Source organism: Dendropsophus ebraccatus, chromosome 15 (assembly GCF_027789765.1).
Source record: "Dendropsophus ebraccatus isolate aDenEbr1 chromosome 15, aDenEbr1.pat, whole genome shotgun sequence".
Lineage (NCBI taxonomy): Eukaryota > Metazoa > Chordata > Amphibia > Anura > Hylidae > Dendropsophus > Dendropsophus ebraccatus.
The window spans coordinates 25232708-25258596 of NC_091468.1; the positions used below are offsets into that span (position 1 = coordinate 25232708).

At 43.5% G+C, this 25889-nt stretch overlaps 1 protein-coding gene across 3 annotated transcripts in view; it reads right to left on the reverse strand.

Annotated features, from left to right (window-relative positions):
• Positions 1 to 6366, reverse strand: part of LCLAT1 (lysocardiolipin acyltransferase 1) — an 85602-nt gene extending 79236 nt beyond the window's left edge. Inside the window, exon 1 of one of the 3 annotated variants that reach the window (XM_069954476.1) lies at positions 6201 to 6366. Coding sequence is in view for 2 of the 3 variants with exons in the window: in XM_069954477.1 (XP_069810578.1) it covers positions 6074 to 6111 (38 nt within the window). In the remaining variant the exon portion in view is untranslated. Of the gene's footprint in view, positions 1 to 6073; positions 6162 to 6200 lie in introns of those variants that run through there. The other 2 variants (XM_069954477.1, XM_069954474.1) reach the window with 2 other exon arrangements.
• Between the last annotated feature and the right edge of the window lie 19523 nt (positions 6367 to 25889).

Below are 25889 nucleotides of genomic sequence, written 5' to 3' on the forward strand. Positions count from 1 at the left end.
GTATGTACACAGTGACCCCACCAGCAGAATAGTGAGTGCAGCTCTGCAGTATAATACAGGATGTAACTCAGGATCAGTACAGGATAAGTAATGTAATGTATGTACACAGTGACCCTACCAGCAGAATAGTGAGTGTAGCTCTGTGGTATAATACAGGATATAACTCAGGATCAGTACAGGATAAGTAATGTAATGTATGTACACAGTGACTGTACCAGCAGAATAGTGAGTGCAGCTCTGTTGTATAATACATGATTTTACTCAGGATCAGTACAGGATAAGTAATGTAATGTATGTACATAGTGACCCCACCAGCAGAATAGTGAGTGCAGCTCTGGAGTGTAATACAGGATGCAACTCAGGATCAGTACAGGATAAGTAATGTAATGTATGTACACAGTGACCCTACCAGCAGAATAGTGAGTGTAGCTCTGTGGTATAATACAGGATATAACTCAGGATCAGTACAGGATAAGTAATGTAATGTATGTACACAGTGACTGTACCAGCAGAATAGTGAGTGCAGCTCTGTGGTATAATACATGATGTTACTCAGGATCAGTACAGGATAAGTAATGTCATGTATGTACATAGTGACCCCACCAGCAGAATAGTGAGTGCAGCTCTGGAGTGTAATACAGGATGCAACTCAGGATCAGTACAGGATAAGTAATGTAATGTATGTACACAGTGACCCTACCAGCAGAATAGTGAGTGTAGCTCTGTGGTATAATACAGGATATAACTCAGGATCAGTACAGGATAAGTAATGTAATGTATGTACACAGTGACTGTACCAGCAGAATAGTGAGTGCAGCTCTGTGGTATAATACATGATGTTACTCAGGATCAGTACAGGATAAGTAATGTCATGTATGTACACAGTGACCCCACCAGCAGAATACTGAGTGCAGCTCTGGAGTGGTGATCCAATTAGTTTTGGGTGTGGTCCTGCTGTGTGGGGCTGTGCGAGGCTGCTGCTCCTGGGCTCCAGGCAAGCCAGATCTGCCCCTGGGCCTGCTCTCTCCTCCCCAGGGAGGGAGCGGGTTTTCAGGCATGAGCGAGCCAAGGAGAGCCCCAACTCCTGCTCCCCGAACCAGGTCCGTGGGGGGCAGAGGAATCCAGCGACCAACAGAAGGAATACCATCAGAGGTCCAAGGGCTGAGGAGGTCTGCTAGGAGGTGCAGCGATGCTTCTCCAGCCACCCCTGAACCAGAGGTGACAAAGGGTAGCCGCAAGGCTACAACCAGCTATGGAACTACAAGTGCCAGCAGTTCTACAGCGGCTGTGGAACCAAGCCATGACAGTGTGAGCAGTGACACTCCTCCTGGAGCAAGGCAGTCTGCCCATGGAGGTGTGGAGGAAGATTGGGGGGTGCCGCGGTCCCAAGAGACGGGGCAGACCTATGGCCTCCGGATTGCTGCGAGCCTCCATGGGTATGAGGACATCAGGAACCAGCTGTACAAGCTCCAGGAGGAGGTATGTGCTGTAAAAGCATTGATGGACACTGCTGCTAAGCAGCAAAAGGCTGAGCTATCAGTGAAAATGAAGCATCTGAAAGCCGACATCAAAAAGCTGATGAAAAAAAGAAATTTTATTCTGGAGAACAGTGGGCCATTTAAAGAGAAACTACAGAATGACGACAGATTTGCTGAAATGGAGAGACAAAAGCAGAGAGGGCTGAGAGGGCTCCAGCCAGAGAGCCGGGTGGAGGAGGAAGGAGAAGCTGCGGAGGTACGTGATGTTGAGCCGAATCCACCCGGGGGTCCGCAACAACAGACCCCATACAGTGGGCTCCCTGCAGGGCAAGCAGCATTGTCATCTAGCCGCTGTTCGGGGGATGAAAGCAACACCAGTTACCAGGGAGGGGCGCTGATGGCCCAGATCCAGCTCCTGGAGTCACCAGGGCGCCTCCAGGACTTCGTATTCGGAGAGGAGTTACCAGAGGAGGCGCCTGGAAGAAAGACTAAGGTAAAGACCACCAAGCTTCAGGAGCAGGTAACATTTGTTTATTCCCCCCTCCCTGTGCCCCCCGGACTGGCCTCAGGGTCAGCTCACTGTGTGAACCCCATATCTCAGCCCGGCCTGAGTTCTGTTGTGGACTCAGTGCAGGAGAATGGGGAGAGTATGGAGTCTAGTATGGCGGTAAGCTCCATCTCTGTTTGCAGTAGCAGAGGTGGAGCAGGTGAGGAACCGGCCGTAAGGTCGGACAGTGATATTGGCCCAGCGGCGGGCAGTGGCAGGAGAGGTGGCCCAGCGGTGGGCAGTAACGTTAAAGGCGGCTGTGTGCCGGTGTCAGTTGCGGGAGCTCCGGTGGCTCTTGGCGCTGGCACTACTGTTCCTTTGTGTCGTCGTCAGGATGCTGCCGGAGCTAAGATGCCTTCCCCTCCCAAAAGAAAGACTGGACTAAAGCCATTGTTTTGTATTGGAGTTGCTGGACCAGATCGTGCGGAGGAGTCTAGTACTGATGAGGCAGAGGGTACCAGCAGAAATAGGGCAGGGGCTGCCTCTAAACAGTCCAGGCAGGTTGTTCGGTCCTTTCTTAAGGGACCAGTGGCCTGTCCTGTGGAGGTGGCTCCGGTCCTGGTACCCAATGACGCTGATGGTACAAAATCTGTTTCTGTCCCAGAACACACCGGTCCACCCAGTGTGAATGGGGGAATTAATGTTGGGGGGAAGGGAGGAGTGAATGTGGGGAGGAATCTGTCTGGGGCTTTGGAGGGTGGTCGGGGTAGTGTGACATGTGGTATTGGTGTGGGTATGGATTATGTGGAGGAGGGTGGTGAAGGGGCACAGGTTAATGGTGGGAGCATAGGGCCTGGTCCAGTTGCACCCCCAGCGGCTGCAGCACCTGTACGCAGCTATGCAAATGTCGCTGGGGGAAGTGGGGTGCCTTCCTCGTCCTCGGGCCCTGGGGATGGTGACTTGCATCGACGTGTCCTGCAGGCCTTAAAGAGAGGGGAGAGAACAATCAATGTAGAGGGTAGGGAGGTTGATCTGTCTTTCTTGATAGAAAGGCATGGCCTTGCAGCCTTCCGAGAGGAAAGGGGTAGGGAAACTGTGTGGTCTCTCCCAACAGCCGGGCCAGGCGGTGTCCGAAGGAATGTGGTCCGTCTGAGGTGGAGAGGCAGTGATACATGTCCCCCAAGATCTAAAGTTGTTGAGCTCCTGCTGAGGATGAGCTTTAAGGCAGCCGACATCTTTGCCTTGATACATCCCTTTGGTACCCCTGAATTCGATATCAGCTTTGTTCGGCCGGAGGGGCTTGAGCTTTTTTGGTCGAGCTATGAGCTGGTAAAGGATGAGCCTGGCTGGCGAGACTTTGCCATTCAGGCGGTGTCTCGCCAAAATAACGTCAAGAGAGTGACCGTTTTAACCCGTAACGAATCACTCTCTTGTATTGACATCATGACGTGGCTTGGCCGGTATGGAGAGGTGGTGGAAGTCCCAAAAAAGAACAGGGACGAATATGGCATCTGGTCAGGGGCTTGGACCTTTATGGTCAAACTTAGATATTCAGGAAACACCGTTACCCACATACCATCTGCCACCTTCCTAGGAAGGGATCGAATCCAGGTCTTCTACCAGGGTCAGCCGAAGCTCTGTCACAGGTGCGGTGACCCCACACATTTCAGTGCTAGGTGCACGGTATTGAAGTGCTCGTTGTGTGGGGAAATAGGTCATCACGCTGCATCCTGTGCGGAGATTAGGTGTCACCTGTGTGGTGACTTAGGTCACCCATTCAGTCGCTGCCCTCAATCCTTTGCCAACGCAGTTGTCACCCCGGTGGAGAAAGGTCGTGAGGAGGAATCTACTGGGGGGGCAGCTGACGGAGGTGAAGGAGTAAAAGAGCCAGGGAAGAAAAGTAAGCAAAAGACGCCAGCCCAACTGAGGCGTCGGGATAAGCGCCAAGGGGAGAGGGAGATGGGGGAGTCTCAGGAGCCTCGCGCAACTGTGGTGACCTCTGACCTCATCCCCGAGGCCAATCTTACTGCTGAGGCTCTGAGGGACAGTGATCTGGATGAGGAGATCTGGAGGATTCGGAAAGAAGAAGGTGCCATCTCTCCACTGTCCTCCCATGGTGAGAGCGCGGATGAGGATAGTGGGAGATGGGTGGAGCACAAGCGGGGTACTAAAAAGAATAAGAAAAGGGGAGATGTAAGATCTTCTCCCACCCCCCAGATGCCAAAGGAAGGTACAACCATCCTCCCTCTGATTGGTCTCTCAAACCGGTTCCAAACCCTCCAAGATATTTCCTCCTCAGAGGTGCAGGAGGCGCAGGGTGAGGTTACGGTTGGTGCAATGACGGAGGGGCCTTCAGGGGACGTCGAATCCTCTCTCCCTGGGGAACGTATTTCCTCTGGGGGGAGGATCTGCCCAGAGTCGGGGGACGAGGAAAATGTAAATAAAGGGGACATGGATACATCTGTTTCACTAAAGAGGGGTAAACCATCATCAGATGAGGAAGGTGGAGGGCAGGTTACAAAGGATAGTGGGAAAAAGAAAGCCGTCTAACTCAAACACCCATGATGGCGGCACCCATTGTTTTTTTTTTTGTTTTTGTTTTTGTTTTTTCAAAAGTTTGTGTATTGTGATTGTCTTTGTATGTTTGTATAAATTGTATATACTGTATATATTATATGTGTTGTGTTTGCACCTGGGCTTGGGGTTTAGTGATAGGTTGGGTGGTGGGTAAAAGGGGGGAGGGGGCTTCTGTGGGACTTTGTTGGGACTTTTATATATATATATATATATGAAATCCTGGGCTGGTTCATGGACGTCCGTGATCATGTACTGGGGGCATGGGATGCGGGACCAGCTCAGGGCCCAAAAAAAAAAAAAAAAAAAAAAAAAATAAATAAATAAATTATTAAAAAAATATTATATGTATAGTTTAGTTGTAGGTTATTATTTTGTATTGTGTCTTGTTTATTTGTGTAATGACGTCTTGTTTAGTTGGTGTTGGTTTGTATAGAATTGTGTCTGTGGTATTAGGTTGTGCACAATGCAACTGGGCCAGGGGGTTCACATTTTGTTATTTATATAGGTGTATAGTATATTGTGGTGTATTGTATATAGTAGTGTATATAGGTGTGTTTATAGGTGTATAGTATATAGTAGTGTATATATAGGTTTGTATATAGTAGTGTATATAGTTTATTAATATGTTTAGCTAAATAGTTTATATTGTGTACATATTGTATATAGGTATATGGGTGTATATATTGTATATAGGTATACGGGTTGTTTATGTGGAAGAATGAGTGTGGGGATGGACCGGTGCTTTATGTTATGGTTTCATTCTGTTTTTGTCATTTTTCTGTTTACTGTTTAGTTCTGGTCAGATATGGTGTGTTATTTCTGTATTGATTGTTATGTTTAAAATTTAATAAAAGAAATACAGGATGTAACTCAGGATCAGTACAGGATAAGTAATGTATGTACATAGTGACCCCAGCAGCAGAATAGTAAGTGTAGCTCTGGAGTATAATACAGGATATAACTCAGGATCAGTACAGGATAAGTAATGTAATGTATGTACACAGTGACCCCCACCAGCAGAATAGTGAGTGCAGCTCTGGGGTATAATACAGGATGTAACTCAGGATCAGTACAGGATAAGTAATGTAATGTATGTACATAGTGATCCCACCAGCAGAATAGTGAGTGCAGCTCTGGAGTATAATACAGGATGTAACTCAGGATCAGTGCAGGGTAAGTAATGTAATGTATGTACACAGTGACACCACCAGCAGAATGGTGAGTGCAGCTCTGGGGTATAATACAGGCTGTAACTCAGGATCAGTACAGGTAATATATTTGTGATGTCACTGTGTATACCTGTATATAGGCAGTAGTATATGATGTCACTGGCTGTATGCCTGGTTGTCATGTTACTGTGTATATACCTGTATATAAGGGCTAGTATATGGCCTCACGATGTATATACCTGTATATAAGGGCTAGTATATGGCCTCACAATGAATATACCTGTATATAAGGGCTAGTATATGGCCTCACAATGTATATACCTGTATATAAGGGCTACTATATGGCCTCACGATGTATATACCTGTATATACGGCACTGCACACCTCGTGTATTACACATGTACAGCTACATACATATCTATGATCACAGATACAGCTCAGGATGTCACCAAACTCATCACATAGGCAGATAAACAGTAAGCGGGTCACCTGCTGCGGCGGCCGGTGCGCCCGGCTGTGTGTCACTCGGGTGTGCCCCCGCCCGGCCTCCTCCTGCTGCCTGCTGGTGACCCCATCAACGGACCCGATCCGGTAAGGAAACGGTTAACCCACAGATGTCTTCTCTCTCCGCCTCTTGGATGACGTCACCACGTCGCAGGCGATATTACGTCGGGAGGCTGTGCAGGCGGGGCAATTGGCTGCGGGGTGCGAGGAGTGGGCGGGGCGTCTGGAGGCGGGAAAAGCGCCTGTAGTGTGTAAGATACAGTACGCATCCATATAGTGTGCCCGTTATTCGTGCGTCACCTCATGTCTGCCCACAGCATTACTAACGGGTGACGTGTGACCCCGCACTGGTGATGGTGAGGAAAGTCTCTGTGCTAATGTTACATGCTGTATCCTCACAGAGGTGACATATATCATCTTATATTTAGAGTATATTATATATATATATATATATATATATATATATATATATATATATATATATATATATATATATATACTCTAAATATAAGATGATATATGTCACCTCTGTGAGGATACAGGATGTAACATTAGCACAGAGACTTTCCTCACCATCACCAGTGCGGGGTCACACGTCACCCGTTAATAACCGCACAAAATAACCGCACAAAAATAAAGCCGGAAAGGCAACTATATTATATATATATATATATATATATATAGTTAAGTTGCCTTTCCGGCTTTATTTTTGTGCGGTTATTTTACTGCAAAAACTCTGACTTCTTTCAGTTTGCAGTTTCCATGGTTACAGTGATGCGTCTTCAGCCATAACCCTTCAGGAATGAAGCAGTAGATTCCCCCGTGTAGGAATAACCAGTTTAAGTATCATTGGTTGAGCATGCTTGATAGTTGCAGAACATATTGTGTTTCCCGAAAATAATGCGTGGTGGAGTTTGCAGCATAATTTGAAATAAAGCCCCCCCCCCCCCCCCCAAAAAAAAAAAAAACACCCCTGTAAATAAGGAATCCCCCCAAAAATAGGAGAGAAATAAGACATCCCCTGAAAATAAGACATAGGGAGAGATTTATCAGAGGGTGTAAAATTTAGACTGGTGCAAACTGCCCACAGCAACCAATCACAGCTCCTCTTTCCTTTCACCAGAGCTAAAAGCTGAGCTGTGATTGGTTGCTGTGGGCAGTTTGCACCAGTCTAAATTTTAACCACTTTGATAAATCTCCCCCATAGTGCTTTTTTTTTTAGAAAAAAAAAAAAATAAGGCACTGTCATATTTTCGGAAAAACACGGTAGTACCAGCAACAATTTGTAACTGGTTCTAGTGCCAATATTGGTACAAGCTAGCTGGTTCGCCAAAGTCGAGTTTGGTGTAAAGTGACAAGGCTTTGCCCGCCCTGTAGAACCGCTTTGAGTCTCTTGGACAGAGGTGTCAGACTTGCGACCCTCCAGGTGTTTCAAAATTACAATTCCCATGGTGCCTGGACAGCCGAAGTTGGAGCCGCTGCTCTGGGAGACTACTTCACATCCCCATCCCGATGCTTTACGTGTGGTTGCTCACTATGGATGGATGTGGGTCTTCATGTACACTGTTCATGGATTTAAAGGGGTTATCCAGCGCTACAAAAACATGGCCACTTTTACCCCTACTGTTGTCTCCAGTTCAGTTGTGGTTTGCAATTAAGTTCCATTTACTTCAATGGAACTGAGTTTAAAACCTAACCCAATCTTGAGACAAGAGAGGGGGAAAAGTGGCCATGTGTAATTCTTACCCTCACAATATGCCTGGTTGCCCACAGTCTCTATTTGCCGGTCCCAAGTAAACAGGTGTTTGTAGGAATGCAATAGATGTTGCATTGCTGTTTACCTCGCAATCATGTTGTGCGCTTGACCCTTACAGGTTAGACAAGTAAGTAGCTGTCCCTAGCTGTATGCTCCGGCTGTGGGTGTTGATGACAGAGTTTATTATGCATTACTAGTTGTTATGGTTGTGTACCCAGTAATGTAGATATCCATTTAGCACTTTCTAGGCTGGGGTGCAGTGTTTAAAGGATTGTGTGTTTTTTGCTTTTAACCCCTGCAAGAAGGTACTGACAGAAAGATCACCAGGTCACAGTCCACAGAATAGTGGAGGTAGGGCTGGTGTAGTTATTGCATAGCGAGGAATGGAGCCAAATCTTAGATCCAGGAGAACAATCAAGATGCCACAGGCCTGATGAGGAGACAGAAGTGTAGTCAGATGTAAATGTCAGATCTAGGGATAGAACGAAAGGTACCAGACAAAAGATCTGGAGAACAAAACAAGGAAGAAGTAGGAAGAAAGGCAGAGGCCAAGAAGCAGAAGTACAGGAACAAAACCCAGAACAGGGTGAGCTATAATGAGTTAAAGGGCACGTATCACCTAGGTTTTATTTTATTAATTTCAGTCAGATACTAAAAATTGTTCTTTTATTCTAATCTGTTTCTATTTTCTGACTGTAATTTCTTTTTCTCAAACTTACGTTTATTGGCACTTTTCTGGTACATGGATATACTGCACATACACATAAGTGACACAGCAATCAAAGTCTGCAGAGTAGTATGACAATCATGTACACTTTATCACAAAAGCCCAAAGCAGACCCAGAAAAACACCCTCCTCCCTCAGAGCTTGCCTAAATGAGGCCGCAACACTATTATCAGCTGCCATTCTCATGGGACAGGTATCAATCTGATATACGCAACTTCCTCAGAGTTCCGCAACATCTGCCTCTAAATACCATTTAGTGTTCTTAATAGGCCCAACAACTGTGCTAATGTCTGTTGTATCAGAGAAAGTAGTAATACATTTTTTCCTTAAAAAAATGTTTTAGCCCTTTTCTCTCAGTTGGGTTCAGCCTCAAGCTGGTCCATTAGCAAATAATGTTTGACCTGACTAATCACAGGATCCATAGAGGGCATGGCTGGAGTCAGCCAACGGGACAACTTTGGCCACTAGGATTAAAATATGACCAAATAAGGTGACCACACCTTCATCAGGGGGTATATGTAGTATCATAAGGTGAGCATCCACAGGGACGCCACCTTAGAGCATAGGAAGAGGCCATGGTATAGATCCGATCTAGGTTCCCCACACTTAGGGCATGCTATAATACAATCCGGTTTGTCCGGGGTTCTGGGGAAGGTGAAACCATAAGTAGCATGGTGCATTATTCTTTATTGGGATTCCCTCCATTGTTTACTGATAATTGCATTGCGCACTGTGACCCACTCCTTAAGGATTTGCTTACTAAACTCAAGGAGAGGTAGCTTTTCTTCCCAGTAATTGAACAAGGTAGGCAAGACTCCTTTAGTGGCCACATGGCGCAATGTAACATAAAAGAATGACAACGGATAGCGTTCTGGTTATACATAGAAATCTGATTAGATGTGAGCTCAGATTGCAGGTCTTTCCACCTGGATTCTAAAAACCCGTGTACCTGTTGGTAAGAAATGACCTGCACCCAGGGCATAGGTCGTCTCCACCTCCGGAAAGGTGAGATATCTACGCTCTGAAATTTTAATAATGTCTATGGCCTTTGGCACAACCTTCTCCCATTGCCTAAATAGTTAGTTTTGCTTCCCCTGGGGAAATTCTGGGTGATGCCACAGATCCATGTGTGTACTCATAAGGGTATGTTCATACTGAGCAAATGGGGTGGAATTCCACAATGGAACTCTCGTCCTGCTTCAGTATCAGACCACATCTCTACGGGAGGGATCGCATGAGCCCTCCCATAGAGATGTGGTCTGACACCGAAGCAGGTGGAATTCCGCAGCTTTACTGGTGTCAAGTAGCACTTATTTGTTATGTTCTACACACCGGGCAACAGCAAAAACTCCGGGGGTGTGGACGACACATAATAAGTTCCTGTTTCATCTGAGCCCCACAGGATCTACAAATGTATCTTGTGTTAACAATGACGCGGTTAACTCGACATTCTAATTGACTTTATGTAGGTCCCTGACACAATTGTTGCGTCAGGGATCATGTTAAAGGGAACCATTCACCCCATGGCCCCCGGCAGAAACTGACATACAGTGACATAAAAGTCAATATACTTACCACATCGCTCCCGGTCCCGTCCCAGATCCCGTTGTTGACACGGAGAAATCGCTGATTCTTCTTCTAGCGGCCAGTATGGTAATGAGCTGAGATGAGTCCAACGTCCATAGGAAACGACGGACGAGTCCGACTTATTCATGAGGTCCTCTTCTCGTCGCCGCCCATCCACACCTCCTGGAACTTGATTGACGTCTTCTGACGAATTCCCGCGCAGGCGCCGTTGCGATGGTCTCGTCACCTCTTCGGTAAACAGGATACGTGCTCGAGACAATCGGCGCACGCGCAGTAAACAGTGAAGCTGCGGAGCGGCTTCAATTGTGAACTGCGCATGCTCCGAAAACGACCGTCACGGCGCCTGCGCGGGATCCGGCAAGAAGAAAGAAGACGAGGAGGAGGAAGACCAGGCGTCAATCAAGTGTCGGAGGCGGGAAGAAGGCTGGACTTCGGGCCCGGCGGTGCTCATTACCATAATGGGCGCGAGAAGAAGAATCAGCAATTTCTCCGTGTCACCACGGAGCTTTGGAAGCCCAGATCCTGGATCTAAATGAGCAGCTGCAACGATTGAGATGCATTGGCAAACTGGAAAGGGGTCTGCTTCTGACTGAGCAAGCACTCCAAGGGGTAGATGGGGGAGAGTGTGATAGCATGGAGGTACAGGAGGAAGAGACAGCTAGTTGGGTCACAGTTAGAAAAAGGGGTAGAGGGAAGAGTGTGAGGGAGGCCAGTCCTGATCTAGCACACCCCAACAAGTTTGCCAAATTGGCGGAGAGGGGGATGTTGATTCAGGGGTGGCATTGCTGCAGCAGGACACTGCCTCTGAAAGCCAGGGGCGTGTCTGCTCCAGTAAGGTGGGAAACAGGAGTTCAGGGCAGGCCAGGCAGGTACTGGTAGTGGGGGACTCAATTATTAGGGGGACAGACAGGGCAATCTGTCACAAAGACCGGGATCGTCGAACAGTGTGTTGCCTTCCTGGCGCTCGAGTTCGTCACATCGCGGATCGGGCTGACAGATTACTGGGAGGGGCTGGCGATGACCCAGCAGTCATGGTGCACATTGGCACCAATGATAAAGTTAGAGGTAGGTGGCGGGTCCTTAAAAATGATTTCAGGGACTTAGGCAGGAAGCTTAAAACTAGGACCTACAAGGTGATATTTTCCGAAATATTACCTGTACCACGAGCCACACCTGAGAGACAGCGGGAGATTAGGGAGGTAAATAAGTGGCTCAAGAGCTGGTGTAGGGTAGAGCGGTTTGGGTTCATGGAGAACTGGGCCGACTTCTCGGTCGGTTACAGGCTCTACGGTAGGGACGGGCTGCATCTCAATGGGGAGGGTGCAGCCGTGCTGGGGGAGAAGATGGCTAAGAGGTTGGAGGAGTGTTTAAACTAGGGACCGGGGGGGAGGGCAACTACAATATAGTAAGTAAAGACAGAGTAGATGGAGAGCTGGGCCTAGATTATGGAACTGGGGGTGGAGCGGCGGGAGGGGTTAGAATAGTCACTAGTGATAAAAGGAAAGGGAATATGGACAAATATATTAAATGTATGTATACTAATGCTCGAAGCCTCACTAATAAAGCTGAGGAATTAGAACTCATAATGGTTGAAGAGAAATATGATATAGTGGGGATAAGCGAGACATGGCTGGACGAGACCTATGACTGGGCCGTTAATATCCAGGGTTATAGTCTATTCAGAAATGACCGTAAAAATAAGAAAGGGGGAGGGGTCTGTCTATATGTTAAATCATGCCTTAAGCCTATTCTGCGGGAGGATATATGTGATGATAATGTGGAGTCTCTTTGGGTAGAAATAAGGGGAGGGGACGAAGAATAATAAAATTCTTATAGGAGTGATTTATAAACCGCCAAGTATAGTGGAAGAATCAGAAAATCTTCTTATAAGACAAATAGATGCGGCAGCGAAGCAGGGGAAGTCATTATTATGGGGGACTTTAACTACCCAAATATCAACTGGAAATCAGAAACCTGCAGCTCCAGGAAGGGAAGCGTGTTTTTGGAAATAGTTAAAGATAATTACCTTTCCCAACTAGTAGAGGAACCAACAAGAGGGGGGGCCCTTCTGGACCTGATCTTAACCAATAGGCCAGACAGAATATCAAAAATAGAGGTGGGGGGGTCACCTAGGTAATAGTGACCATAACATAGTAAGTTTTCAATTATCCTTCAATAAAATGATTAGCAGAGGGGCTACAAAAACATTAAATTTCAGGAAGGCTAATTTCCAAAAACTAAGAGAGGACCTTGGGAACATAGACTGGGACAATGCCTTCAGAAATAAAAGTACACAAGAGAAATGGGACATATTTAAGAGCATCCTGTGTAAATCGTGTGAACGACACATACAATATGGGAATAAACGTAGTAGAAATAAGAGAAATCCAATGTGGTTAACTACAGCTGTAAGGGGTGCAATAAATGATAAGAAACAAGCATTCAGACAACTAAAACAAGAAGGTAGTGGGGAAGCATTGAGCAACTATAGACAGAAGAATAGAATGTGTAAAACACAAATAAAAGAAGCAAAAATAGCAACAGAAAGAAGGATAGCCACAGAAAGTAAAACAAATCCCAAAATGTTCTTCACCTATATAAATAACAAAAGACTTAAAACCGAAAATGTTGGTCCCCTCAAAAATAATCTGGGTGTAATGGTGGAGGGGGAAGAGGAAAAGGCCAATCTACTAAATACATTCTTCTCTACTGTATTCACAGAGGAGAATCCCATAACAGACGATATGACTAGGGATAATGTTAATCCTCCCATAAATCTCACCTGCCTAACACAACAAGAAGTGGGGAAACGCCTTAAAAATATTAAAATCCATAAGTCACCGGGCCCAGAAGGTATCCATCCTAGAGTTTTGAAAGAATTAAATACTGTGTTAGACAGACCGTTATTCCTATTATTTAAAGATTCTATTACGACAGGGATTCTTCCACAGGACTGGCGCATAGCTAATGTGGTACCAATATTCAAGAAGGGGTCAAGGAGTGATCCTGGAAACTACAGGCCCGTAAGTCTAACATCTATAGTAGGTAAAGTATTTGAGGGGATTGTAAGAGATGCTATACTGGAGTATCTTAATGAAAATAATCTTATGACGCAGCACCAGCATGGATTTATGAGGGATCGGTCCTGTCAGACTAATCTGATCGGCTTCTATGAAGAGGTAAGTTATAGACTGGACCTGGGGGAGGCTGTGGATGTTGTGTATCTGGACTTTTCAAAGGCATTTGATACTGTGCCGCATGAAAGGTTGGTCTACAAAATGAGGATGCTGGGACTCGGGGAAAACTTATGCAAATGGGTAAGTAACTGGTTGTGTGATAGAAAACAGAGGGTGGTCATTGATGGAACATATTCAGATTGGGTTTTAGTTACTAGTGGGGTACCACAGGGGTCAGTGTTGGGTCCACTTCTTTTTAATATTTTTATTAATGATCTTGTAGAGGGGCTACAGAGTAGAATCTCCATTTTTGCAGATGATACTAAACTGGGTAAAGTAATCAGTACAGAGGAGGATAATATCATATTACAGAGGGATTTGGAGAAGCTAGAGGCTTGGGCAGAGAAATGGCAAATGAAGTTTAATGTGGATAAATGTAAGGTTATGCATTTGGGCCATAGAAATAATAAGTACAGTTATGTGCTAAATAATAAAACACTGGGTAAAACTACTTCCGAAAAGGACCTGGGGGTATTGGTGGACAGTAAACTCAACTTTAGTGATCAGTGCCAGGCAGCAGCTGCCAAGGCTAATAAAATAATGGGGTGCATCAAAAGAGGTATAGATGCTAAAGATGAGAACATAGTTTTGCCTCTTTATAAATCACTAGTCAGACCACATATGGAATACTGTGTACAGTTTTGGGCACCGGTATATAAGAAGGACACAGCTGACCTAGAGCGGGTGCAGAGGAGGGCAACAAAGGTCATTAAGGGAATGGGTGGGTTACAGTACCAGGACAGGTTATCACGCTTGGGGTTATTTACGCTAGAAAAAAGACGTCTTAGGGGCGATCTGATCACAATGTACAAATATATGAATGGACAGTACAGAGATTTTTGTAGTGGTCTTTTTACTCCTAGGTCTGTAACAATGACAAGGGGGCATCCTCTACGTCTAGAGGAAAGAAGATTTCATCATCAGCATCGACGCGGGTTCTTTACTGTACGAGCGGTAAGACTGTGGAACTCTCTGCCACATGATGTTGTCATGGCTGATTCAGTAAATAAGTTCAAGGGAGGCCTGGATGCTTTTCTTGAAAAATATAATATTACAAGTTAAGGGCATTAGATTTCTGGTGATACGTTGATCCGGGGATTGTTCTGGTTGCCATTGCAGTCGGGGGAGGGGGGGGGGGAGTTTCTCCCTGTGGTGGGGCGTTTGTCTTCTGCCCCATAGGGGTTTTTTCGCCTTCCTGGATCAACACAGTAGGATTTTCCTAGGTTGAACCTGATGGACTCTTGTCTTCTTTCAACCTTATTTACTATGTTACTATGTTACCAACGGGATCCAGGACGGGACCGGGAGCGATGTGGTAAGTATATTGACCTTTATGTCAGTTTCTGCCGGGGCCACGGGGTGAATGGTTCCCTTTAACTCTGGCTACATCTGTACCTGCTCAGCCAGTCACTGACTGCTCTGGTGTCCAACTGATTGCCTGAGTGGGGTGGGGGCGTGATGTCACAGGATCAGGAGCCCAGTGGGGGACCATGAGCGTTGATGCTGCGTTGCAGGGGGGCACAAGGATGGGTAAGTAGGGCTTCTTTATTATGTTCCCATTACCCCCTGCCTTCATATTTACTGCTGCACATACTGTATACATGCATCCAGGCAGAGAACGGGTCAGATCACCCACAGCACAATGGACTGTTCCATCCCAGAAACAAACTGTCTAATAGAGAGCTCTGTCTTTTCTTCGCCCATCCTTATCTAATAGGGTCAGTGCTTTATTACTGATATAGGGTATGTTCACACTACGTAATAGGCGCTGAATTTCAGTGGACTTCACTTGAAATTCTGCCTGTCCCCCATTGATTCAATAGGATTTCTCATGCGCAATCTTCCATCCGCCCAAAGAAACCCTCAGCCTTATTCCTCCTCCTCCAAACCTTACAGCTGGCACAATGCTGTCAGACCAGTAACATTCTCCTGGCTTTTGCCAAACTCAGACTCGTCCATAGGATCTAATTTGTCACTCCACAGAACATTTTCCCACTGCTGCAGTCCAGTAGCGGTGGCTTTACACCACTCCATCAGAAGCTTGGCATTATGATTGGTGGTATATGGCCTCCTGCAGCTGCTCAACTATTGAAACCCATGCCATGAGGCTGCTGGCACACCGTATTTGTGCCAATATTAAAGGCAGATGAGGTTTGGCCTCTGCAGTTACTCTTCAGTTATTGGCAACTTGTATGCATTATTTGCTTTAGTTCTAAGCAATGTTTTGTATGCGGGGTCGATTTGGTTCCTATTTGCTCCCACTTTTTAGTAATGTCGCTCACAGCTGATCTTGGATGATCAAGGAGGGAAGAGATTTATTGAATTGACTTGTTGCAGCATTGGCAGCCTATTACAGTACCATTAGTAAGCTCTTTAGACTGACCCATTCTTTCTTAATGTTCGTAAAGGCAAACTGTAGGTGCTTAATATCATACAAGGTGCATTTCCCAGCAAGGTATCTGCAAATAAGCGACTGCTCATTGTATAGGCATATAGTGTATATTAAAGACATTCTCCACATCATTTATACTGCTTAACTCTTAGAATACAGTGGTTAATGCACATTGTGTGCAGAGAAAGAAAACTGTGTTGCTGGTTAACCGGAGGAGAACTTATTGTACCAGCAAAAATACTGAAGAATTAGATGTTAAAGCTTCTGCATCCTTGAAGGAGCATCTTACAAGGGGCCCCTCAGGACAAGTGCGAGGCAAGGACAAATGTAATTGCCTGAATCCTGTGGCCCTTGGTGACCCAGAATGACATTAGTGCACTCTTCCCTGTCCATTTTTGTTCTGCTCTTTTCATGCTGTGCCCCGGAGACCCTTTAGCAAAGCTCTTTGCTTGTAAAAAATAGGAACCGCTGTACAAATAAACCATAGGTCCATTATAGAACTGCACAAAGTGAATGCGTGGTGGATTAATTTGTGGTCTATTACTTTACTACATCTTCGAGTTTTATAGTGAAGCAGCTAAAATGGCCTATTTATATTGGGACCAATTTACTAGGCAGACCTCCACAGGTCATCCAAATTAGGACCCAAAGGGGAGTATATATATATATATATATATATATTTTTTTTTTTTTAAATTGCTGCAAAAGTAACAAATCATTATAATGAACTAAATAAGTGCTACACCTGCAAAAGGTGTTAGTCTAAGCACATGATTTTTCTGTTGCTTTTATAGTGGCATCATATACCACAGTGGTGTACAGAGATTGTCAACACATCATGTCCCATCCCCAGTGATGTACCCTTTAGGACCAATTTCATAAGAAACCAATGAACCTATCCCTATGGGTGAGGGGGTAGGGGGACCAGAGCCCATGGTGGGAACCAACAAAAAATATAAACTCCATGTAGATGTTACCCATCATACACTGATAACCTCTGAGCTGCTAGATAGGTGTGCAAAGATGGCTCTCTGATCCTCAGTCATCAATGTACAAACAAATCTGAGACGTTTCATGGCGGTGATCCTCCCAATGTTTCCAATGAGATACTAAGCATATGACATAAGGCAAAGGAGACATAAGGTGTCAAACTCACGACCCTCCAGCTGCTGCAAAACTACAATTCCTACCATGTCTGTACAGCCTGGTGTGATGGGAATTGTGGTTTTGCAACCTGTGAGATAAGGATCCTAGACACCAAACTCTCATAAATTAGCTCATTACACCATCTCTATTTTGTTGGTAAAATCCTTTTAATAATGCAATGTGACATGGTGAAGTGACACTACTTCCTGGCCTTCAGCTGAAGGCCAAGATATCTATCAGTGCCATAGTAATCAAAGCTTTTATTAAAACATAAAAAACGTTAAAGCAACAGTAGTTGTTAGCAAACGATAAATTCACAGGCTCTATATTTATCAGACGCCTCTTTAATAAATAACAAGGTCACAGAATGTAACCTAAGAGGGACAGTTCTCAAAATTCTCATAAGTCTCAGAAAATGAATTACTATAGAAGGAAATCAGCGTATTCCATTATCTTACTAAACTGTAGATGGGGCACTTAGGGGTCATGTAGATTTCTGCCAAGATGTAGCCCTAAAAATAGATGTTTTTTTACATTGTGAAACATGGAAAGGACATATACCCTCCATGTTGATGTTACCTATGAACCAAGGACCAATGTTCATCCCTTGAATCTGTGGCTGTCCGGTTTTATAACTACCACTGTGTGCCGACAATCAGTTCTTCTCCTTCACCTAGCTGACATGGTGGATGTTATTTCTGGTCTCAAATAAATGAGACTAGTTGTTGTAATATTACCTTGTCACTGTCATGTTTCACATATTTGACCACATAAGTACAGCTAAACAGAAAGATTACACAATATTGTCAGAAACGGCCCCCTGTTTTCTAGTACAGGTTTTTGTGTCGTAGAAATTAATAACTTATCATATCATAGAATTTCTTCTTGAAAGACTGGTCCATAGTGTCTACTCTCTGGGGAGGGGGTATCATTGTTCTGCACCTGTTGCTAGAATAAAATTTTGCATGTGCAGCGCATTTTCTCCCCTCTCTGTGTCTGTTTGAGCTGGACCGCTCCATAGACTTACATTATACAGACTTCCCCCAGATTGTTCTCCTCGTTGGTGGCAGTCTGAACACTTAGGCTTCGACCGATCAAAACTTTTGTCATGTCTCGGTGACAATTTTTCCTAATGACTGATACGCTTCAAGCTATGCATGTATCTCAACATTGTTTGTGGTTTCATACCCGATTTTATGATTTGCGACTTTGAAAAGTTGCATTTTCCACTAAAGCCACTCCAGCCTGGACCACACCTAGCATGAAGACCAACTCAGTCGAACTCATGCATGTTCGAGTTTTGCTCATCTCCATTCTTGACAGAGAAGAACAGTGTAAAGACAATAGACCTAGTGTGAGAAGTGCTACAGATGATAAATCCCCCCCCCCCCCCCATAAGTATGATGTACATGCAGGAAAATGAAACGCTGTAATGAATTGCAATATGTTTCTAGAAACAAATTGTCTCGTAATCTGGAATTTTTTAAGATCTCAATGCAAAAATGGCAAAAAGGGATATAGGCACAGATAGTACTGCTCTCCTGTCTCTTGCAAAAAAAAGGATGTAGAGATATTAAAGAAGCAGTCCACTTTTTATTCCGTTCTGGCCCCAGAAGCAAAATTGCATGTATAATCATCACACGTTTCCATGGCATGATGTTATTCCTGTGTTCCAATGCCATTCAGGTCCCACTGTTGCCCATGTGACCTCTCCTCTGACTGTCCCTGTTCAGGATATGTACAAGTTTGCTGATTGAGAGAATCAAATGCCAGAGCTTTAACTGATCCCTGGAATAAAAAAAAGCCGGAAGTAACAGCGGCTACAGACAGTGAAGGCACCAATGACCACAGGGGGTGTGCGGAGAGGTAAGCATAACATTTTTGTTATGTTTACTTATATGGCAGCAGCATGTTAAAATGTTCAAGTGCTAAGTCACCCTTATAAGACTTTACTCTGTTAGTTGAGTACACTTTAAAGACAGGGATGATGTGATAGTCATTAGGCTATAGTGAAAAGCCCACAAACAGTTAAAGTGTACCTGTCATAACTTTCAACGTCTAAGTCAACAGTAGATGTGAAATTAAGCAAGTTTACTATATACATTCATTATTGTTTGTTTTTTTATCATGCTATAAAACAAAGCTGTACTTATCTAAAATTCAGGTCCAGTCTCCTGAAGGCAGATTTTTAGTCTTGTGCTTATTGAAAAATAGATATGAAATACATGAAGTCTGGCCAGTAGAGTGCGACGCGGCGCAATGCGTCCATCAATTGACTGCCTTCTCTGTGAGTGCGCAGATCACCTGGGAAACATGGGACTTCCTGTGTTTAAACTCTTTGAAGAAAGGAAAAAAAACACAGGAAGTGCCGTGTTTTCCATGATAATTAAAAAATAAAAAGTAAATTGCAAACTTGCTTTATTTCACATCTACTGTTAATTTAGGTTTTAAAAGTTATAACAACAGGAACACTTTAAGTATTGCAGAAGAGTCCTTGCTCAGCTAAAATACCTCATCACTCTTGGCAATTTTCTTGAGGAGTGCATCGCAATAAAATGGTGGGTGACCACTAGCTGTGTGAGTCCATATAGGAACAAGGGCACAGACAATGTTGCAACAGTGTGATAAGTTGGACTTTGTTGGATTTTCTAGCAGCAGTTGCAGTTTTTCCTCATTCTTATCTCCTATAAGGAATCATTGAGGTATTGGAGTGAGTCAGCATACTATACAATTTGTGCATTTCTAATATACAGTATTATCTACTGACTATTCATCCCTTCTATCAAGTTACAGATTTTACCATTTTCTCATCAGTTTCATGGCGCGGCGCCAGCTCACAGGATTGTGCGTTACGTTCACTACTGTACGTTGTCATAGCTTAAAATCAACATTTTCCCTGTTCCCAGGTAACCAAAAACTCTCAGTCCTAAAATATCACTTTTTTTCTAGTTAATTTTACACATTCTGTTCTAACTTCGAGTAGAAATATCCTTCCAAAACAGTTGCATTTTTGGACCAAGTTATCTGTATTAAAATCTTTAAAAAAATGTTTTAATTCTCCGGACAATGTTTTCTCCTAACAGCGAGGGTCTGCTCCTAATACATCCCAGATGTGCTTCTCTGCTGCTTGTGCTGTTTCCTGGGATGCACCATATGGTTTAGATGCAAAACTATTGTGTTTGGTCTAAGTAACATTCAATCATTGTTGTTTTTATTATTGGGAAACAATACAAATGTGCTATGCCGACACAGTGAAACTACATTAGGCCTAGAAATATATTATTATACAGAAGAAAAAGCATTGCTGAAGAGTCCTATGAGGGTTAATTTACTCCTGATCCATTTAATTTTCAGCTGCCTAAACAATGAAGGGTTGGTTCTGTCCACGGCTTAACCCTTAGGGGACACAGCCAGTTTTCATTTTTGCGTTTTCGTTTTTCCCTCCTCGTGTATATAAGGCCATAGCGCCTGCATTTTTCCACCTAGAGACCCAAATGAGCCCTTATTTTTTGCGCAACTAATTGTACTTTGCTAAGGCAGATGTAATTTTTGCCTAAAATGTGCCGGGAAACCAGAAAAAAATTATATGTGTGGTGAAATTGAAAAAAAAAACGCATTTCTTTTATTTGGGGGAAATGTGTTTTTTACGCCATTCGCCCTGGGGTAAAACTGACTTGTTATGCATGTTCCTCAAGTCGTTACGATTAAAACGATATGTAACATGTATAACTTATATTGTATCTGATGGCCTGTATAAAATTCAAACCGTTGTTAACCAATATACGTTCCTTAAAATCGCTCCATTCCCGGGCTTATAGCGCTTTCATCCTTTGGTCTATGGGTCTGTGTGAGGTGTCATTTTTTGCGCCATGATGTGATCTTTCTATCGGTACCTTGATTGCGCATATATGACTTTTTGATCGCTTTTTATTACAATTATTCTGGATTTGATGCGACCAAAAATGCGCAATTTTGCACTTTGGGATTTTTTTGTGCTGACGCCGTTTACCGTGTGAGATCAGGAATGTGATTAATTAATAGTTCGGGCGATTACGCACGCGGCGATAGCAAACATGTTTGTTTATTAATTTATTTATTTATTTTTATTTATAAAATGGGGAAAGGGGGGTGATTCAGACTTTTATTAGGGGAGGGGGTTTTGTGTTATTAAAAATACTTTTTTCTTTTACTTTAGACATATACTAGAAGCCCCCCTGGGGGGCTTCTAGTATATGCACTCTGATCTCTCATAGAGATCCATGCAGTATAGTTATACTGCATGAATCCATGAGATCGGTGTTCTATTACTTTTGGCTGCTGCAGCCAAAAGCAATAGAATGCCGAGCCGGGATCAGCGCCATTACGGAGCAGACCCCGGCCCGGTATGGATGCAGGGATCGCCCCCCCGCAATCGCGCCGCAGGGGGGCGATCCCCCCACTAGACCACCAGGGATGTATAACCGCAAGTATTTAGAAGCAGCTGTCAACTTTGACAGCTGCTTCTAAGTACTTAATTAGCGGGCACGGCGATCGGACCGTGCCCGCTAATAGCCGCGAGCCCGGGCTACTCGCGGCACCCGGGATCGCGGCAGTTCAGAGGGTGGTCGCCGCGCGACCCCCCTCTGAACTCCCATAGCGGCACGAGGACGTTAAATAACGTCCTGGTGCAGCTATGGGTTAAAGGGATAATACTGGTAAACATAGCTGAGTACAGGCCCATGCTCAGTGCATGGAGCAGCAGTGTGCATCCTCAGCACTCATTTAGGAGATGTGATCCCTATGATCATAGAAATCTCAGCAGTTTCACCTCAATCAATTATGTTTGGCCATGCCAAATGTCATGTGTACGGGGTGAATGGAGAGATACCTTTCGGACAAATTAACATCTAGCTATTGGAAGTGTATGGTCATCTTTATGTACTGCATAACAACAGCCTGTACTTATATGCACATACATTATCATTTGGGCTGATATGTCTATAAGTATAATGTAACCATAAATATTGTTGTAATGTGTTAATACGAAAATATACGTTACCTTGCCGTCTATGGAATCCCGGCAGGAGCATATACACATAGTATACGCTCCAGCCAGGATCCCTAGCGGTGCCGCAAACAACTGACATGTCAGTTTTCTGCAGCCGCTATTCAATGAATAGCAGCCGCAGAAAACCCTGTCAGTGCACACAGTGGAGTGCACACTGTGTGCAGTGGAGAGTTCTGATGCGGGCGCGCACAGATGCTAAAGATCATTTGGCCGGTACTGCAGTACTGGCCGGCATGATCTTTAAAGGGGTTGGCCACTTTATAGTAAAATAAGTGTACTCACTGTATATACTGACAGCAGCTCCCTGTGTACCTCATAGAGGTAAAATCAGACTCCCCTTTACCAGGCTGGGTTAGAGTTAAAATAGACCAATTTTAAACGCATTTATTTGTTTGAATAAAAAGTTAAAATTTTGTAAAAGTAGTAAAATAAAATATAAGTTGGGTATCTTCGTAATCATACTGACTTGAGATGTAACATGTCAGTTTTAGCACAAGATGAATGGCGTAAACTGAAAATAGTTTTTTTTTTCAATTTCACCACCCAAATAATTTTTCTTTTGTTCAAACTATAGTTTGAACAAACTACAGACCTCCATATGGGTCTGTAGGTAATAAAAATTAAAGCGATATGGCCTTTTAAACATGAGATAAAAACAAAAGTGCAAAACCAAAAAATTTGCTTAGTCCTTAAAGGGGTAGTGCACGCAAAAAAAAATTCTTTCAAATCAACTGCTGCCATGAAGTGCCAGAGATTTGTAATTTACTTCTATTAAAAAATCTCAAGCCTTCCAGTACTTATCAGCTGCTGTATGCCCAACAGGAAGTGGTATTATTTCCAGTCTGGAGAGCAGGAGAGGTTTTCTAGTTGGATTTGCTCCTTCTCTGGACAGTTCCTGATATGGACAGAGGAGGCAACAGAGAGCACTGTGTCAGACAGGAAAGAAAACACCACTTCCTGCTGGACACACAGCAGCTGATAAGTACTGGAAGGCTTGAGATTTTTTAATAGAAGTAAATTACAAATCTCTGGCACTTCATGGCAGCAGTTGATTTGAAAGAAAAATTTTTTTGGTGCACTACCCCTTTAAAGGGTTAATGTGATTTGCAACTAGTGTAAATAACAATAAAACACTAAAATTACAAAAAGTTTGCATTCAGTTAAGATATCAATAATAAATATATTTGTGTACCCATATATTGTACCAAAACAAAGAATAAACAGTTGAGCAATAAAAAAAAAGATATGTGGTCCTAACTTACGGCTGCCTAAAGTGAAAACGTTCTTTTGGTTCAGAAAAGGTCACCGTTGTTTCAACAAACTTTGCATAAATCAAGAGTTCAAGCAAATGTAAAGAACTTTCTAATATATCTTATCAGAGCAAAATGCTTCTTTGTCCTCTTATCAAATGAATTATTATCAATATTTTCTAGTTAAATACTTTCCAGTGTATTGACTGACATAGAAGTAAACTATAAAATCTCAATCTGTCTAATCTTTTTTCTTTCAATCTCCTTCTGTATATGGAATTAAACAGGAAAGAAAAAGAAAATTGGACCCCAGCATTAAATGGTGACGGTAAAGCTAATTGAGATAATACATAGTAAAGAACACGGGTAAAATCCTCCTCATCCACATATCAGATCGGTAAAATTGTATCAGTGCATGTTCCAATACGTATAAATTTAAAGGGGATTCTGAGCTAAATTATCTTACCCCTTATGTTCAGGGAAGGGAAAAGTCTGATATTATAGAGGTTCAGACCTCTGGGCCTCCTTCGATCTCCAGAATGGTGGCCAGTTCATTTGCATGCGTACCACCAGTGGCGTAGCTACCATAGAGGCAGGGAAGGCGGTTGCTATGGGGCCCATGGAGGGAGGGGGCTCAGGGAAGATAAGAGCCTCATGTGTCCTTTTGCTTAACCCCTTATTTACTGCAGTGTGTAAGTGACCCAGTGTTCTCTAACATGCTGCAAAACAAAAAAGGGTTAATACAGAAGACAATTAGCTCTCTGTCTGACTACTCTGATAACCTCTGTTCTCTGAGTTCCTGCAGAGGTCAGGGGTTATCAGTGCAGGAGTAGCAAAGGAGAGAGCTAATTGTCTTCTGTATTAACCCTTTTTTGTGTTGCAGCATGTAAGAGAACACTGGGTCACTTACACACTGCAGTAAATAAATGGTTAAGCAAAATTTATATATTAGTGTGTAGGGGAGGGGGGGGCCATACAGTTTTTTGCTATGGGGCCCCATGAATCCTAGCTACGCCACTGCGGACCACCACTCTATTTATTGTCAGTTCCTATTTTCAAGAAGCCTTCTATCAAGTAGGGATTGTTCAGTGAGGGCAACCACTTTAAGTTTGGGCCCATGAAGAAGCAATTTTGGGGGTGAAGTTCAGGTATTGTTGTATTAATATGGTTGCTATCTACAGTACATGAGGTTTTGCATTTCTAAATAATCAGCAGATCCAACTTGTTTTGCATGAAGATCTTAGCACAGTAGGTGTCTCCGCCACTATAAGGACCATATTGAGTGACCCACTAGTCATGCTGGAAAGCCCCACAATGTATAAGGAAGTTCAACTGTCTTATAAATCTTAATGGAAAGTCAATAATTCCACATAACATTTGGTAAAGACTTCCACATGACCACATTTTGAAGGCGCTGACGAGAAGTCTTACCCACAACACAAGACTCAAGCTTTGTTTTTCTGATCAACATTTTTTTTAAAAAAAAATTCAGCTAGAAAGTGAAAGATCTTCATCTGTAACACAAAGAACTTTCCATAATACATTGAGGTGTTTTCCACCATGACCTGCCCACACATCAAACCCTGTGTGATTTCACTTTCACCTCTTCTGCAGTGAGGATACCCTTTTTGGTCTTTTTAACTTTATCTCTGTGAAATTTAGTTTTATATATATTAATTTTTTTTAAGCTTTGCGGCAGTTTTCCTAATTTATTATTTTTATTTATTTTTTAAAGTGCCCTTCATTCCAGAGTTCTATACAAGCAAATAGGGGTTAACAAGCAAAACATTACAAAATAAGAAAACACATTAGGCTGGGTTCACACTACCTTTTTTTTTTTTTTTTTTTCGTATGGAAAAATCAGTTTTGATCTGTTTTTCCAAAATGCATACATTTTTATTAGCATACACAAAACATGGTCAAAATAAATTTTGATCTGTCTTTTTTTTTTTTTTTATAATGGAAGTCAATGGAAAAACTGATCAAAATGGATGTACACTGGTACATCTGCTTTTCTGGATGGAAAACCAGATGAATAAAACATAGTGTGAACCCAGCCTTACATCAATTAGGTAAATTGCACAATGGTACATAGAGATAAAAGACCCTGCCCTCGAGGGGTTACAATCTACAATCTATATCAATGTTAGGACAGGGCCAATTGTCTACTTTTGTGTATCGTCTGAAGTTTTGGGAGAGATATGTTGACCCAATGTTGTTTTTTTGCTTTCCTTCTGCTTTCCGTTTCATTATGCACTAAGGGGGAGACTTATCAAACATGGTGTAAAGTGAAACTGGCTCAGTTGCCCCTAGCAACCAATCAGATTCTACCTTTCATTCCTCACAGACTCTTTGGAAAATGAAAGGTGGAATCTGATTGGTTGCTAGGGGCAACTTAGCCAGTTTCACCTTACACCATGTTTGATAAATCTTCCCCTAAATGTTTTCTATTGGTAACAGGTCTGTGCTGCATGCGGCCAGTTCAGCACCCGGACTTGTACAGTATGTGAAGCTATGAAGTTGTAGATATAGA